General features: G+C 42.9%; 1 protein-coding gene across 1 annotated transcript in view; it reads left to right on the forward strand.

Moving 5' to 3' along the window:
* Positions 1-17,874, forward strand: part of LOC122419435 (headcase protein) — a 141,464-nt gene that overhangs the window by 111,321 nt on the left and 12,269 nt on the right. The window contains exons 3-4 of the mRNA XM_043433980.1: positions 16,995-17,183; positions 17,389-17,574. Coding sequence (XP_043289915.1) covers positions 16,995-17,183; positions 17,389-17,574 — 375 coding nt within the window. The remainder of the gene's footprint in view (positions 1-16,994; positions 17,184-17,388; positions 17,575-17,874) is intronic.

Here is a 17,874-nt window from a genome sequence, read left to right on the forward strand (position 1 = left end):
GCAGATCAGGGAGTCCATAACCAAACAAAGTTTCCAAAGTACAGATTTGATCGTTAATGAACTACTCCATTAGGGACTGCGAACCTAATTGTAGCGTTGAAGAACCGGAGTTTTGTACTCTTACACGAAAAAAGGTATTCGATCGACCCCAGTTTACCAGCACTATTTTCCCTATTCCTAAGAGCCTTCACATTTCGCAGCGCCAAATGTCCAAAAATCAAACTAAGATCCGTTTGTACCGGATTTCGTCGCGAATAAAAATGTGATTTTTATTAGTCGATTTCGGCTGTGCTTCGTTTTCGGACACTACATTTTTCTCATCAACGCAACGAATAAATGAAAATACGAAGCAGTTTGCGAACGCCATGACACCTTTGACGCCGGTCACGAAGATTATTTTATCACACATTCTACACACATTCGTCACAACCGAAGAAAACAGAGTCGGATTCACGCCAATTCACTGTCCATTACGAAATTTATTTGTCGCCATTTCAATAAAACTCATGAAGAAATCCGATAGAATACATGCCAGGCGTCTGACATGTGACAGCGATCGTATTTACTATATACAAATATACTTTACTACGGGAGGCGCCACCATCGATTTTGAGTTAGTCACGTGAGCTCGATGACTCTCAAGAATCACTGCATTATCCGAGAATCTCGAATGTAGTGCTTTCAAATCTTACGAAGTTCCATCTCGTTGTCTTTCAATACCTTCAAGTGCAACCAAATGCAGGACTAGTTGAGGCTGGCAGATACACAGTAAATGTCATTTTGCAGTCCGACGAAGTACAATATATACTTGTAAAGAAATTGAACAGAAATCTTGCAGAGCAAACAGGACAAAAAGTTGGTAATCCATTGCAAAGCGTATCTGTTCGTGATATACCACTAGTTGCAATAGATGAGATACATAAATTTCTCTAATGGTTATGAATGGCAGGAAGTGGCCAGGACGTGGGAGAGATTTAACGTCTCGGGGACTTTAATCTTCGCTCTTGCGAATGCGAACCCACGTGACTCGACGTTATTCCGTCCTTTGAATGCATCGTGCTCGTACATATATGAATCGAGTTCATGGTAGTTCAAGATGGATTCAAGATCTGTAACCAAGATGCTGCGTCGGTAATCTCATATGTCACTGTTCGCGAACTTGATTTTGAGAATGCGGTGGTTGATCGAAACTAGATGAGATCCGAATCATGTAAGGCCATTTTGTTGGTGCTTTGATTAGTAAACAATAAATTAACGTATGGGAGAAAAACTGCTGTGAATTCAGACTCATAACGTCGTGAGCTAATAGCAAAATTCGAAGAGTCATCAGACAGTCTATTGACTTACCAAGAACGAGTTCAAATGACATTGGCATGCACTTTTTAACAACTTTAATTCCTTAAAAATCCGTCGTCAAATTCGTCACCGGGTATTAATTGTTTTTATTATTCGTTTGTTCCAGGTGAGTTCGATGAGCATTGACGAATAAGAGTTCGCGGTGTTTCGATAACCAGCAGGTGGTAAGTTTTTTTTACGCGATCCCAAGTCAACGAATGTGATTCCTGATGCAACATTGATGTAACCAACGGCAATGCTGATTGTACCCATTTCAACGTTGATCAATCAGCTCGATGATGAGGATTAATTTATGAGACGTTTTGAGCAAGAAATATTAATGAGTCTTGATTTTCATAACTTTGACCCGAGCTGACCTCCTTTCCAACAGCACGAGTCCGAGACCGCAGGGTCTGCTTTTCTCGCACTCCATGAAGGTTAACGTAAAGATCCTTGCGTCGCTTTTTCGATAGAGATCGCACGCTGAGATCGTAATGGACATATGAATATCAGTGAGGCGAGACGAAAACTGAAGGCTTGACCGTTCGCTGCCCGCGCTGGTCTAGAGTCGTCTCAAGAGATGCGGTCTCCTAGCCGGTTAAGCAGGAAAAAGTTGACCCGTCGAGTTTCCTCGTCTTGGTCGGCGGGCTCCTCTTCTCGGATAGCAAGTTAACCAGGCGAAGAGGATCTTCTCTTGATTGCAGCGTAAGGAAGCCTCTCGACGAGAGTCCAACGTCGCTAGAACTTTTGCACAGTAAGACCGCGCATAACGAGATCGTTATTCACGGAGTTAATGACGATTGGAGATGCGGCACGATTACACTAAATATTTTTGATGGTTATCACTCGAGACTTTTCAATTTCTTCGTTTTTACAAATTCCATAAACCTGTTTTGAGTATTTTTATGGATACAATCACCAAGATCCTCAAAATATTTTAACCAAAAGTTTCTCTTCCCTTTGCCTGCGAGCTTCCAATAGAATTTCCGAAATTGCTCGCAGAAATAGCCTGACGATCTCGTAAAGTAACAGCCTCATGATCAACGACAGTGCTTCAAGAAAATAACGCGGTAGTTAGAGATTCGGATAACGGTCTCCCGATAATACCAGTTATCCGAGGAATAAAATGGACATGTCGTATATGTAAAGCTTCGAGTGGTTAGTTCGAACGAGATCATACACCGGGGGGAAGTTATGTAACTCCATTAAACGGGTTCATCGCATAGTCATCTTGTTAAGGCGGTATAACGACGCGATGTTACCAATACGAGTGTATTAAAAGACTCTGCAGAATGAAGGGTGCGCTTGATTCTTTTTTGTGATCAGGGGGCATTTGTGATTGGATGTACAGGTTGCGTACGTAAAATTAAAGCGGGAGAAGACATTCGATCTGGGAAAAAGGAAGAGGAAAAAAAACCTCGAAGTGAAGTGGACCCGGTGCGGGTGTAATGGCGGAGCACTCGGGAGTAAACGTTAAAGGACGCTGGTGGAAAAAAGAAGAGTACTCAAGAATATTACAGATACGTACTTTGGCGATTTTTTTCCTCCAAATTATCTCGGCTGTGCTTCGTTACGGAATGAGAAAATTGAGATCGGTGCTGGTTAAAGATTTTTTAAAATAAAGCAAATCTTCATCGGATGTAGGAAGCCTGGAAGCTTCTTCGTACTTCGTTCGCTATGAAAGTAAAGAAGGAAAAAAAGCGAATGAGAAAAAGGGAGACAAGGTACGATAAGAAAAACCTAATCGAAGCTCTCGGCAATAAAAAAAGTAGCAGCGGTAAAGGAAAACGACGGTACACCGTCGAAACTCATTCGTTGAAAGTTTTTTTTTTCTTTATATGTCGTTTTTCCTCGTTTTTTTTCACCTTCACGTGTTCGAGACATCCGAAAGAATCGTGGGTGGAGAACGTTCCGGGGCTTGTGCACGAAGAAAGTGGTTGAAGCGGTCAAGGAATAAGTCGGTCTCGTCCGATCCCAAACCTGGCCCAGGCCAAACGAACAATCGTTAAAGCAAAAGTAGCTCGTGAATCGACCATTTGCTGGTACATGCACACAAACACGCGCGAAAAAACACACGCACAAACGCATGACACAACCAGAGTCCTTTCTTCGTTCAAGCTTTACGACGAGACGAGTTCGCTCGCGCTGTAACTCACGTTGGGCCAATTACTGCAATACTTTACCCGCGCGTTCAGTTCTTTTTCAAAAGCCTCATTCACGTGTATATGAACCTCATCGCAGAAGGTGCGCCCCGAATATTGTACTCTTCATTCGCCCAAGAAACTTTTCAGACCTGCGCTTCGAACGTTTTTCATTCATATTTCATTCGGTTGAAATATTTTTATTTCTCTTTATTTTCTTGTACAAAATTACGAGCTCCGAGCTTCGGTCTTCAACGATTTTTCTTGCTCGCCGTCAAAAATTTTTGCAAAAAAATATCCTTCGGCAGTCTCTGAAGATTATTCATCGCAATTTAGCAACGAATGATTCTTGGAATTGGTTTTTCTTCAAATTCTCGTGAATCCCAAGTTAAATACTCAACCTTATAGAAAGCGTCTGATCATGCACTTCACAAACTCCGGCTCCACTTCGCTATTGCGAGAACAAATTCAACGAGCTTAGACTCCATAACAACAGTGCTAAAAATATGATAGCATGTTCGACTTGATGTTAGAGAGATGCACGCAGAAGAAGATAGACCGCGATGAAAATCGTATGTACGAATACGAATTGTATATACATGTATATATTTATCCACGCGAGCTTCATCATTTTGCTAATGCGTACCAGCGTGCCTCGGGCTAATGCACTGCCGAGTTGCGGGGTCAAAGAATCGGCATGCGTGCCAAGTACATCAAGTAAATGCACACGATACACACTCCCCTTCGTGTGTGCGCTCAGACGTCTTGGTGTATACACAAGACCTGCAATTCGACATACGAAATCTGGAGAAAAAAATCACCAGTGAAGGCGTTACGTAAATTTCTTCAAATTGAATGTAGCGGGGCTGTGCAGTATTCGTGAAAAAAATAACGAATATTGTACTTGTGTAAAGCATTTGAATTGTTTCGTTTACATTTTGGAGCTGGAAGTGGATTTTCAGAAAAATGAAAATTCGAATCACAAAAAAGGCTGATAATGAAGTCTGATTTGATTCTCTTGTCTCAAACTACGAAATGATCCGATATCGTTTGGTATTGACATATCGATATCGGGTATTGGTCAACGATCGATTATCTTTAAAGTGCCTGAGGATAAATGTGGAACAGAATCGAATTTTTCATACATTATGTTTGTAAATATATATATGTATGTTTGCATATGTGGTTTATTCGTTGGGTACAGGATTAAATTGCTCTTCTATAACTGGAGGAACGACGAGAAATTCATACTGGGGTGTATATACGAAGTTTGTGAATTCCAAGCACGACGTGTGTGTACCTACAGCTTCACCAATGACGATAATCCTATTTCCAGGGTAATTTGATTCTCGAGTACTCCGCCATGGGGTTTTTTCGATAACCCTCATACAATCAGTCGAGGCTCGCACGCTCTAGTACATTTTTCCAATAAATGGCCCGGAGAAAATAGGCTTGCAATTCTTGAAGTTATTTTATTTGAAATTCTTTTTATGGCCAGACGGCGGGGCTTTGTGCTCGATGCTGAATTCTTCGGGGTTTAATAACTTGTGCTATGAAAGTTACTAAAAAGAATACAAATAAAGAAGTTCCGTTGGACCTTGATTTTTTGTTTTCTCGTTTCACTTCTCCGCCAGCAGCAGCAGCAGCACCTTACGCTTATGTCCATAAAATTATTCCGTGAGACCCTCCGCACCAATAAAATAATTCTGCAACTTCCAATTTCTGGTCTAAATGCGTTCGAATAAAACACGGCGAGCTGGAATTTTTTTCACTGTTCTTTATTCAGTCCCAACGGACGTTCACGCCTGACGCTTTATATGCTTTCGTTCCTACGTTTGTGAATGTGTATGTCTTCGATGCGAGCTTGATATACGACACGACCCCCAAGCTGCCCCTCTTTTTTACCCTCCACACCGCTCTACGTAAACTTTAGCGGGTACTAAAGTTAACGCCGTCGTAGCGTCTGAGCTTTACGGTCGCGTTTATGCGAGACGCAGGCTGTGCAACGGCTGCGAACGACTAGGCACAGCTTAAATTCCTTTGCTTCTTCGTTGATGTAGACCGTACAGAAGAATCCATTTTTTTCCTATCGTTATTACACCATTCTCCAAGAATGTGCGATTTCTGTAAAAATCACTGAGCATTCGAACGACCGATATGCCAAAAACGAGTCTTTCTGCCGAATTCAAATTCAGAAAAGCATAATCGTCGAAATGCATCCTGTTAGAAACGTTATCGTACCTTAACCAATATTTGGTAAATAAAAAACCAAGTTCATGAAGAATTAAAATAAATGGATAATTTTAATTTTAATTAATAATTCCTTCCATTTTTTCGAGGTTTCTTTAAAACGTCTCTCACGAAATTCACTTTTTGTTGTGATCAACAAACCCGTAACGTGTCAAAGTTCGATCTTAACGAGTTTCATAAATATCTCTTGAAAAGTGCCTTGTGATCATTCGTATTATGGGTATCTCGAACCACTTATTTTATGAACGATCAAAAGTCAGTGAGATTCTCATGCCCAAGAAAGAACAATTACAACTGACAATGAGACTAATCGTCTTCAATGGCAAAATTAATTAAGGATGATGGTCAACTAAATCCAAACTAACCCATCGTTCCAGGCCTTAATTTTAACGCCATTGTTGGCAGTCTTGACTTTCATCTACTCATTAGCTTGCCAATGATGTGAGAAATATGTGATCGTCTCAGAGCATCAACAACTTTAAAGCAAGCAGACTTTGAACCGTGTCCTTCGATCAGCCACTAGCCTGATACAATTTCCTTCGATAAGGATTTGCATTAATGCCATTTATGCTGGCTTTACCACGGAGATTTTCAGGTCGGATACCGAGCAATACAAATGGCCTTGTATCATGAAAACAACGAAAAACACTCGAGGACGTGCCTGTTTTTTTTTCGCCCGATATCACTCCACCCATTCGCGTCACTTACTTCGGTGAATTTTTAGAACTCGTCAGGCTGGTAAGAGCAAAGGGTACAGAAAGAGAGCTCATAGGGGCAATATTTTTATCGTTTACTACCGGGGTGAACATGAGGGAATGAGAGGTTTTTCAAGGGTATGAGGTTGCTGCTTCAAGCTGCCATATTTTATATGTTTATATATATTTTCAGACATACGTAAGTCCACATTTATATTTCACATACGTGCAGTCGTGTAGATTCTACTTCGTTGTATCAGGATGCTTCTCGCAAACAGCACAAACCGCTGGCAAAATGCAACGTCGCAATTTTACGGTCGGATTATTGCCAGCCGCTCGCCCCACGTTCACCCTTTATCCATTGCCAGAACTCGCGATATGGGTTGAGCCAACACTCGGCTCGTACAGTCAACGAATCGCTCTATACCGCGGTATATAACATCACCGATGCAGTATAGAACAATAGTGTGCATACAAGTACACCAGTCACATAATACCAGCATACGCTACTCCACTGTAAACGCATACCTTCCGTTGCACGTGGCACTACAATATTGGAAAATGATTGGACCAGTATATCCTGGCCCCTCCAGTGTTCAGGACCTGCATCCGTCCCAGTGGTTAACCACCTTTTCCTCCATCTGCGACTCCATCTTTGCTCTCGGATCATTTTTCTTTTCTATACTTTGCCACATTTTTCAACTTTTATTGCCAACTGAATTCGTGACGTTTTATCGTGACTCGTACCCCAGTTACATCTTGGCTTTAGAGGAATTGTTACTAGTAACGGTCGCGTTTGATTAGCTCGATTCGAAGGAATCGTATTCCCGCTACTCCAATTCACCATTGAGTCTGCTCTTTTTACGGGAACGGGTCGAACATGCTTTGTTTCAATAGTGCTGGATGGGAAAGGAATCGATTTCGACTCGAGGAAGAGGCGAATGAATTCCAGATTGATTCGCGATTAATATTCACCGTCAATGCTAGCTCTGCTAATTCTTTAGGGATTTATCTGCATATTTCTTGACTCGTCGTCATCTTCATTGTACAACGCATTAGCCTCTCTTCGTTCACTCCGAATTCTCAAGTTCAGAGCGTCGGATCTACCAGACACGGCACTCCTTGTCTGCTCAAATGAATACTTAATTCCGAGCGTCTCGTCGTCGCAGCGAGCTCACGCTCGCATATAAGACGGATCGCATAAGCAAGAATAAATACGGAGGTTTTGTTTCGTGCGCGCATGAACGGATGCGTAAACCGCGACAACGCAAACAACCTGACACTGATGTATCTTAATCGTAATCCGCCAACATCTGCGCACATCCTGTCCAAAGGGTAACTTCTGCTCTTGTCAGACCTGCAACACGCGACTCTTCCACCCTCCGTATTTCCAAGGTCGTAACGTTAACGTGCACACATTCAACGGATCTTGAAGTCCTTGAACGCAATTTCGCACTGTCATGAACGAAGAGTGCGGATGATGGTGATTCGTGCAGTATCTGTGATTGTGGATTGAATGATTAAGGCTTTATATACACTTGTGATGGACGGAAAAATCGAAGTTTTTTTATTAGATATTCTTCAAGTACAATGTCTGAAGAATATTCTTACCAAATTTCATAAAGATCGGAGCAGTAGATTCGTAGCTCTGGGTATTTCAACCGACCGCTCGATGCGCGCGGTCGTTTAATACTTGAATCTTTAAACGCGATTATTTGAGAATCGTCTTTTTTGAAAAACACCTTTGTGGTGGACACGATTACTAAAAAACTATTAATCCAATACATACGAAATTTATACCGCTTATTTATAAACATAATAGCTAGGGCCTGGACGAAGGATTTTGTATTTTGTTGGGAAGAAAATTGTCAAAAAAGAGCGAAAATTTAGCATCTCGAAAAATGAATTTTTTGTTAAAACTGTCGCCATTTGTTTTTAGATCAAAATTTTTACAAATACTTGGTCCAGACACAAGCTATTATAATAATAAATAAGTGGTATAAATTTGGTATGGATCTTAATAGTTTTTTAGTTATCATGTCCACTGCAACTGATGCTCAGAAGAAAGTGCTCAGAAAAAAATTAAGAAAATCACGTTTTTTTGCCCGCTGCAAGTGTATGTAAGGCCTTAAAGCTGGTTTACCATTCGATGGCTCTCGAACCTTTTTTGTGGATAATTTTTATTTTCATGAAGATACAGGAGACGGAAAATTGATAAAATCGAATGCACGAGTCCTCGGTCCCACTCAAAGAGTCCGGGCTTCGATTTCAATCCGGCAACTTAATTGGAAAAGCGAAAACTTCCTGGATATCTTGGAAATCCTTAAGCCCGGGTTGACTGACCACGAAGAATGAAAATTATTTGCGATACAGATCTTCGTGCTATTGAAGGATTCTCAGAGGGCAAAGAGGGGCGAGTGAAGTGGAAGATCCCAATCTAGAACGGTCGCCAGTTTCGCATATATTGAAACGTGACGAGAGAGAGCCGTTATAGAAAACCTTCCTGGACCCGATAAGCCTCGAGAGGGAGACGAATGTAAAGGAAGATGAAAGACCGTGAAATGGGAAAGACTCGAGGAGCGAAAGGTATGCTGTGTGATGTGGCTCGGACGAGCAAAGAAGTACATTTTGCGATAGGGGAACGCGATCCGTGTCACACACTACCCGTCAACGACACGCCCCACGAACCCACCACACAGTAATCTTCTCTAGGATCGATCACTCTCGAGGAAATTGCCAACTACGTGAGAATTTCATTCTGGACGTCGATGACGTTTTTTTGTAAATTTACAGTTCACTCTGTCACGTTACAGTCGCTTGACCTTCCGGTTTTTGTGAGCTGAATTTTTTCCCCATTTCTCGAGAATCGAAGAAACAATTTTTTGAGTTGGTTTATGTTGACTGTAAAGTAAATGGTTAAAATAACAACGAGTGTTCAAAGTGTAATTCGAGTTGCCATGTTTTGATACTCGATGTTCTCTTTTCACTTTTTCAAAGTCCTTTTCCATGGATAATTTCTAGTATGACTCCACTTTCCTAAGAACTCTTGCCTCGATTAACCTGTCTTCAAAGTTCTCCTTGAGAAAGATGTTCTTGCAAAGAAGAGGGGCAAAACCCTGTAAATATTCTCAGGGAGATTACGTGTGCATGAGAAAGGATGAGAATTAATAAAATATCAAGACGCTGAGTGCAGGTAAAGCTTCTTAGCCAAAGTGCTCCAGATCTCTCTCTCTCTCTCCTCTTCCTTTTCTATTCGCTACCGTTACTTTACCTTTTGGGTTGATGCTTGCGACCTCTCATCTCAATTTTCTCCAGTAGCTTATACATCTTGGGATTATCCAAAGTACGTAAATGGTTTCGCAAAGGATGGACAATTTGGCGAAACTTGGCACAACATTCGCTGCTAATCGTTGGCTTCTAATTCTCATGTTTTTTTTCTACAAGATTGATTTATTAGTTGAGAAAAATAAAGAAACACAAGTCCACAAAGCCAACACTCGTTGCCTGCTTCAACACCGTACCAACTTTAGCAACACTTTGGTATATTTTAATGCCACGTGCAAGTATTTTACACTTTCGTGGCAGAGACAGCCGAGAGGTTCAGCTTTTTGCATTCGGCAGGCACCTCGAACAGGGCCAGCACACAGCTTTTTCACATCCTTAACTTCTTTGGCGACGCTTCGTTGATTTACAAGGTGGCTTTTTTCTTCCCTTAGGCTTCTAGGGATTGCAAGCTTTGGCGTAGTCTTTCTACTTTTTTCCGAGGGTTACCCCGCCGAGAGAACGACCATGAGGGGGGTTGAGAGTACTCTGGAGGCTGTCAGCAATGTTATTTCCGGTTTGTGCACCACTGGGCTTGAAGCATATCAGTGCAAAAAATATTTAGAGAGCGTTCTTCAAGCCGGGAATGAGAAAAATATTGCAAATATGATAAATTAAATATGGGCTATGATGTCACCAGATAAATAACTACAGTTTGGATAACGTTCATGTAAATTCATAGAAAGAAAGCTGAATTTTCCTCTGTTTCGTCACTATCCGTAACTTCAATGAACTGCAAGATTTTTATTGCTTTTATCGTCATCCGATTCGTTCCAGGAGTAGAATTTCCATCTTGTTTTTACTTTAATCCTCATATCCATTCGTGTGCTTAGTCATCGCGATCCCATCTGAAACCAGGCTGGATGAGCGTCCCAAGAATCGAGTAGATAAAGCATAATATTAGTATGTACAGCACCGAATCGCAGCATTGCGGAAAAAGACTGGATCAACCCGTGAATGCCGACGCCATGCTCTACCCTGAAGGATCCATTTCTCCGCTCTCATTTTTTATTGGTAGTCGCATGGATGCACATACAAAAAGCCGCAGATATATCTTCGTATACGTTCGACTTTTTTTCCTGGAATTTGCTCAAGAACCACGAACTGGTATCCTATAGTTTCATGGCAGACACGAACTGGATATCTGTATTGTTTCTCTCGCTATCACACGAAGGTTTCCAATAAGCTTATCATCGATTGGAATCTCTCGCCGATCGGCGATACGGATAGTTTCTGATACACTGATTCGATCAGAGATTCCGTGAAGAATACAAATATTCTATGAGCCGAGTAAAGCCTCAATGTAAACATTTGGCGTATATGCTCGTCGGAGATCTTTGTTCTTTGTCCTTCGACAATTTCAGCATCAATGGACCACAGAAGGCTGGCATGTTATTGCACCAGAGAATGGGAGGATTCCAGCGGCGATCTCGCTCGTTCCCAGGTACAAACACACTGTTTGAGTTTCCGGTAGTTGGGCCGGAGCCTCGGCTCCGCGAATTCATTGATCGATCAGGAGTCCAACGCTGCCAACTGAAGTCGGAAGAAGAGTTTTGGGACAAAGAGAATCCGTTGAACGATCGAGGGGTTCGTTTTTGCGTCGAAAAATCGTCCCCTAGCAAACTCCGTGTCTTTTGCGAATCAGCTCGTTCCCTTAATTCCCATTGAGTTTATGATTCCGCACTCATCCAGCATGGCTAGAGGACGATCCGATGATGCCAACCCTTTGTTCTCAATCAAATCGAATACATTATATTAGCATGCTAAACGAATTTTTTTGTAGTATTCGAAGCTTTTTTCAAATGTATGCAGTGAACAATGAAGAAAAATGTAGTTCCATTACAGGCTATCCTGCAATATTGGATTTTTTTTAACGAGTGTATTCGGCAGCCGGTGATTCGCAGCTCTGGGTGTTCATGAGTCGGTGCTGGCCACCCTCGCGCGGTGCATAATTAATACCGTTCGGAGGGGGATTTGCGGTGAATATAGGGAACTTGGTGTACTGCGTCATTGGCCCCCGGGCTGGATACTATGGCATAGGACGCATCGAAAGGGGCTTGTGATAATAATACTCGCGAGCTGCATCCGCAGCCCCCATACGTCAATGTCGTCGATTCGAGGGGGCTCGGGGCCATCGCTTTATCTCTTTCTCTCAAAATCGAATTTTCTATTTCTCTCACTCACTCTCTCTCCCCCTTTTTTTGTCTTTTTCTTATGATTCCTCGCTCTCATTGTTCCGCAGTACGACATAGACGGGGCAAGCGTGCCAAGGTCGGATAGCGCGAGCCCTTATCTCATTCGTAGAAAACATTTCTTTGTTCCTGCCGGAGATCGAAGACAAATGGAAATATTTGAGGGCTCGAAACGCGAGCTTTTTTTTACCATAGCACCAGACACAAAAGCAAGATGGAAAAGTAAGAACGCGGGAACAAAGGAGATGAAAAAATGTTGGCCTTTGTTGGCCCTGCGCCGAGCGGTGAGCCAATCGCTTTGCGTACACTCCAACCGGGAGAGTCAGTCTGGAGAAGAAGCGAAACGAATTTTGCAGATCCCAATTACTCGTAATCGTCTTTTCGCGAGCTGCTACGTCCTAAGGCGCTTACATCCGGTAAAATGGAACTGGATTACGAGGAGTCGGAATTTTGCGACGAGCTTCTTCCTCTGTATGAATGTAGACGTCTCTGGAGACTTCTCGAGTTCACGGCGCCTCACGGAGCGGAAACTCCCTTCGCTGTATATGCCTCGTCAGTTATTTCTCTATTTCAAACCATAAGCTAACCTCGTATCTTGTCGAATAACAATTTTTATGGGACCCATAACTCTGTGATAAGATCAAGAATCGGTGAAATTATTACATTTTCAAGACTCCCTTTCCGCAGCTACGAAAATTTCACAATTGCTCTCGCTTATTGCGCAGCCTTTTTATCAGTAAAACCGACGAGCACTTGAGCCTATTTTCCAATCATATCAAAATGTCTAAAAATATATTTAAATCTGTTTAACTTAAGACTTAAGAAAATTCTGTTTTTTCCTTCGCACTCCCGTGGACCTTTTTTCTTTGTTCTTCTCTGCCGTTATTTTCCTTTCTTCAGATATTCCCCTTCACCATCGACTTCCGTTTCCGTTGCGTCGAGAAACAAGACGTTATGACGAAGAGGTTGTCGTCTGCAATAACTCGTCGACAAATGTCCTATTGATTATATATACGTTTATATAAACGTATATAAAGCCGGCATCCAGAGCCAGGGGCTCTAGGACGCCATCGATTATTTTTCTACGCGCGAAGAAGCACCCTCGAGTACTTAGATGGGTGGAGAAAAGGGGAGGAACGCTGTTACGCGTGCAACGATCGAGTTCTTTGTCTGAATGGCAAACCAAGAGGCGGTAAGGATAGCAGTGGGTCACCGGGAGCAGCACATTGTGTCTTGCCACACTATAAAGACGTGTTTCCCCGACCCCCTGAAATATATTTTTCCCCTAAAAATGCTGTAAACCTCGCCGGAAAACTTTGGGAAGCTTTCGATGCTTTCAACCCTAGAGCGGAGACCGCATCCAGAGAAGAAGGCATTAAAGCTTTTTCGTTTTTTTTTCGAAGCTTCACACGCTTCCTCGTTCTTTGTATACAAGATTGAGAGAAAAAACTATCGCTTCCCGTAGACCGAGGGTGCCATCAAGCGACGAGAAGAGCGTCCCGACTGTGTTTTTTTCTTCATCTCTTTATCCGGTGCAAAAAGACAGGATGTCCATAAATTTACGACTGGTTTTTCGCTCTCGCTCATTTCGTCGTCGCGCCACACTGGTCCAGATATCCTTTGTGCTCGTCTGCCGTACTGCTGCGCACCCTAAGACACAAATCAGAAGACGGAAAGTCGAATGGGACGAGCACAAAGGACACGTAACGAAGAAAAACTTTTCTCTTTATTCTCCAGAGTAGTCACTTAGCGCTCTTCACGTTGGCCGGCATTGAAGATGTGCCGAGGAAAACCTCGACTAATGAATCGTTTATTCTTTGTTTCATTTTATTTCGATTTGATTAAGATGAGTCAGGAGCAATGCCACGGACGGATTGTGACCTCGAAGAACGAGCAGAAGTTTCACACGAAATTTTTGTCAATGATTATTTGTGAAAATGTTACACTTTGACAAAGCAGCTTCGAAAAAATCAATTTTTTTAATTTACTTTTCCGAACCTGAAATGATGTCAGGTCGACTGTGAATTCGATTAAAATTCGTTGGGCATGCAGCATGCAAATACTTTTCTAAGGTGAATCCAAGATTCCTGGAGGTCATCGCACGTCCGACGTCGAATTGAAAGCCAACCGATAATTTTCCCATCCTCGTAAAGCTTCGTCGTTGTCCTCGCAGTACGCCCGATGGAATTCAATTTGGTTGCCGGCTTTTTCGATGTCTCCGTTGACCTTACCCATGCCCCTTTCTGGTGGCCGAGGGTGAATGTACCATTGGAAAGAGATGGTCTAGAATGGAGAATACGACGTTGGATAGCTGTGCCCATTTACGTATTCGTATGCTTTTGATTCGAGGATCTATCAAGATGAACGTGAGGAGGTTACTATATATCGAGACAAGTCGAACAGAGAAATCGAGCTGTGGATTTAGCGCTCGGATTTTCTCAGCGAGCTCGCCAGCGTGCATAAAAATTCTAGGACTCCAAATTCCATTTGAGAGAAATCCTACTCGTGTACCTCAAAGTATTTTTCAAAATATCGATATCATTGTTGAACGGGATACCGCAGAAGGAAAGCCAATGGAGACTGGCAGGATTGCTACATCGAGGGAAAACCGTGTCCATGAAACCATGTAGCCTTATCTTCAGGAAGCAGTGTGCAACACGAATAAGACGACAAGGATCGTGGCTTGGCAACCAATTATTTGCGCAGCCTCTCGGATCACAGCTAGCTTTTTATCCATCCTTCGTTCTCCGCAATTCTGTACCTCATATCTTTACTTATCCCGATCGTCGCTTGTGTCTATACACAGTGTGCGCTTAGCGGGACAGTGACGGGCTACACACGTTCGGATCGTTTTACAAGCGTCCATATAACGTGCTTTTATCGCTCTAGGACCTATGGACCATCGTTCGTGGCGTTAAAGCTCTAAATAAGAGCTTCCTTAGGAATGGTTTTACGAAATCCCCTGGGAAGGAGCTCTTTCACGAACCACAACATGCGAAGCAAGAAGAGAAAAAGAGAGAGTGAGCCAGGGGGTGGGTAGAGAGGGGGTGGGTGTGATCCTTCCAGAATGAGCCCCTTCGTCGAACCCAGCCCCGAGTCGTTCTTCTCGTTGCTATATTTTCACTGGCTTTCTTTACGTCCAGCAACCGGGGGTACGCATCCTTCGTCAGACGCGGGTCATTCCAGCATCCCGTAAAACCGAGCCAAACAGTTTGACGTTGGGAAACAAACGGAAGGAACAACACCCCTGTCCATTTGGACACGGTAAAGGGACTCTTTTCGCTCGACATTCACTTGTAAAAAGCTCCAGCCATGGACGTCGTATGAACTTTTCGGCGGCATTGTAACGGTCACACTGGCGTGGTGTATTCTTGTGTTCAACGCGCTCGAAGCTGGAGAGTTGTTAATTTTTTACCCTGTCTTTGTACCCAGTGACTTCGTCTTCCATTACTGTTACGCAGGCAAGATTTGTTTTTATTTCCAAATTCATCGGAGGACACATTTATGTTTGTTCCCCATGTAGTGATTAAGGGGAGATATAAAATGATATTAAGACAGATTATTTGTGATCAAAAGGCATCTTGCATCGATGACCCAGCCCCCTTAATGCTTTTCTTTATCTTCCTCGCGCCATTTCAAGCATCGAATAGTCTTGCTCTTTTAGCCTCTCCGAAGCTTCTTTCGTATTACTAACCCTCGGCGTTCGACAGATCGTAATTAAACGGGAAGGATGCGTCCAATCGGCTTCGCGCGGGCTTTGCAGAATTAGCAGTATCGTAACGTTATCGGGTCGTTAAGAGTGCTCGGAGGGTCTGAGAAAGCAGCTCTGCAAGGGGCTTTCTTTCACAGGAAGCCGCGCCCACGCTTTTACGTCGCTTCTGCCTGAAGCAGACACAATCATTGTCCACCTGACATGCTTTTCCGTCATAATTCAATGAACCCATGACTCTCCCTATCAGAATAAATACTGTTGAAGGTGGACCAATTTCTCGCACTCCACTGCCTCTGCAGATGAGTTATTCCCCATTTTCTTGAACATGAATCCAGCTTCATTGGAAGGATTCTCCAATACACGAGTGGCTAATCAATGTGAGACTCTGATCACATCCCCGAGGTTGTGCCCTCACCAAGAAAATCGCTGCTGGGAGCACCGGAGCCCTTTCTTTCAGCCACTGCTCCTTTTGGCTTCGCTGCAAGATAAATTTTTCGTCTCCCAATCACTGCGCGATCCCTGCGACGTCGTGCGGGGAGAGAGAAAACGGAGCACCGAGCTACGCGCAGCGTCTAGAGCCGTTTCCTCTCCATCGCATAACCCGGCTTACGATCGAGGCCGTATTTAATTTACGGTGGTTGTAAATGTCCGCGTATACGCAAGGCGTAAAGGGAATTACGAAGAGAGCGAGACAGAAGAATCTTTCTCCTGCGAACAATGGGGAGTCGCTCGTGGACGATGAAAATGAGAAGTGCGAAGCTTCCGCGAGGAGCCCTTACTTGCTCCCATCCCGAAACTCTGTGCGACCGACAACTTCACGGGCACGGAACCTCCCAGCAAATTTAACGACCGGTGCGGAGAATACGTGCTGAGGCAATCTTTGTTGACATGTCTTCCTTCTCACCGAACCGCTCTTTTACATCTTTCTATATATATACGCTATCGAGCCACCGTTATATTGTCACGGGTATTGTCGAGCCTCTAGACGCCCACCAAATATTCGAATTATCCTCGTCCAACCTACTTTATCGCACCTATAAACCCTCCACAAACACCCCCAACTGGAAAGTCTTTTCTCAACTCTAAGCCACTGTACTTGCAATCATTCTTGCATTAAAAAATTGTATTTTTTTTATTCTCGTAATCGTATACTTTAGAACCTTAATCCACAAGTTGATGGTCTCAAGAACTCTTGAATTTTTTCACCTTCCGAGGCCCCGTCACGATTCTTGTGTATATTTGTGGGGAAAAATATATTTCGACTCAAAGCTGCTGGACGTTCGATTCTCAATTTTTCAAAACCGTCTCTTCTGGCTTATTTTTATTTTCGTTTGCTGTTTTTTTACAGATGGAAGACGAGGGAAATCACGGAAACGATGACACCCGATGCTTCATTTTGTCGACCCTCGCTGCCCTACAGTGGTCCAGGGTTTCATGCGTACTTTGCCGAGCTGCGATGCTAGTCTTCGACAGGTATCCTCTAGTCGATGGTACCTTCTTCTTGTCGCCACGGCAACACTCCCATTCTTGCGCTGAGGTTCGTACACCGTTTGTTCTTGATATTCTGAAATCCTCATTCAAAATCATCAATGAAACGTTATCGATGGTCTTTTACTCGTAAATCGGCAATTGAAATTCAATATTTTTCATTCAAATTCCTCGTTCATTGAAATTAAAGTGCAAAGTTTAAGCATTCGCATTTATCGGAATAATAACTGTCACGTTTGTGCATGGAATCGCAGGTCAAAGTTGAGGGGCGCACACAATTTTTATCAGCCGTTTGCATGAGCTGCTTGGAAGGTAGCAGCGGAGCTCCAGTTCGTTGTCGCTGTTGCACTCAAGCCTGGGACGGTTCGAGCCTCGTTCTTGGCACGATGTACAGCTATGATATTTTCGCTGCTATGCCATGTTGCACTGAGCGTCTTAAGGTAATCAATTGTTAGATGATATAATTCCTTAAAAGTTCAGCCGATACGAGCATCTGTTCTGAGATCAAATATTATTGTGGTTTCGAAAAATTCATCTTTTGGGATGAAAAGCCAGTCGATTCGTGAGCAAATAAGAGATCGCTGCATTCATTTTTCATTTCAATATTCTCTTTAGTGGATAATAATTGTTTTTTCATTATCCGTTTATTAATTTCAGAACAAAATGCTCTTCTCAGCAGGAAACGAATAAAACGATGATTTTTAATTTTCTCTTTCTTATGTTTTACCATTTTTTTTGTT

Source organism: Venturia canescens, chromosome 1, assembly GCF_019457755.1.
Source record: "Venturia canescens isolate UGA chromosome 1, ASM1945775v1, whole genome shotgun sequence".
NCBI classification, from domain to species: domain Eukaryota; kingdom Metazoa; phylum Arthropoda; class Insecta; order Hymenoptera; family Ichneumonidae; genus Venturia; species Venturia canescens.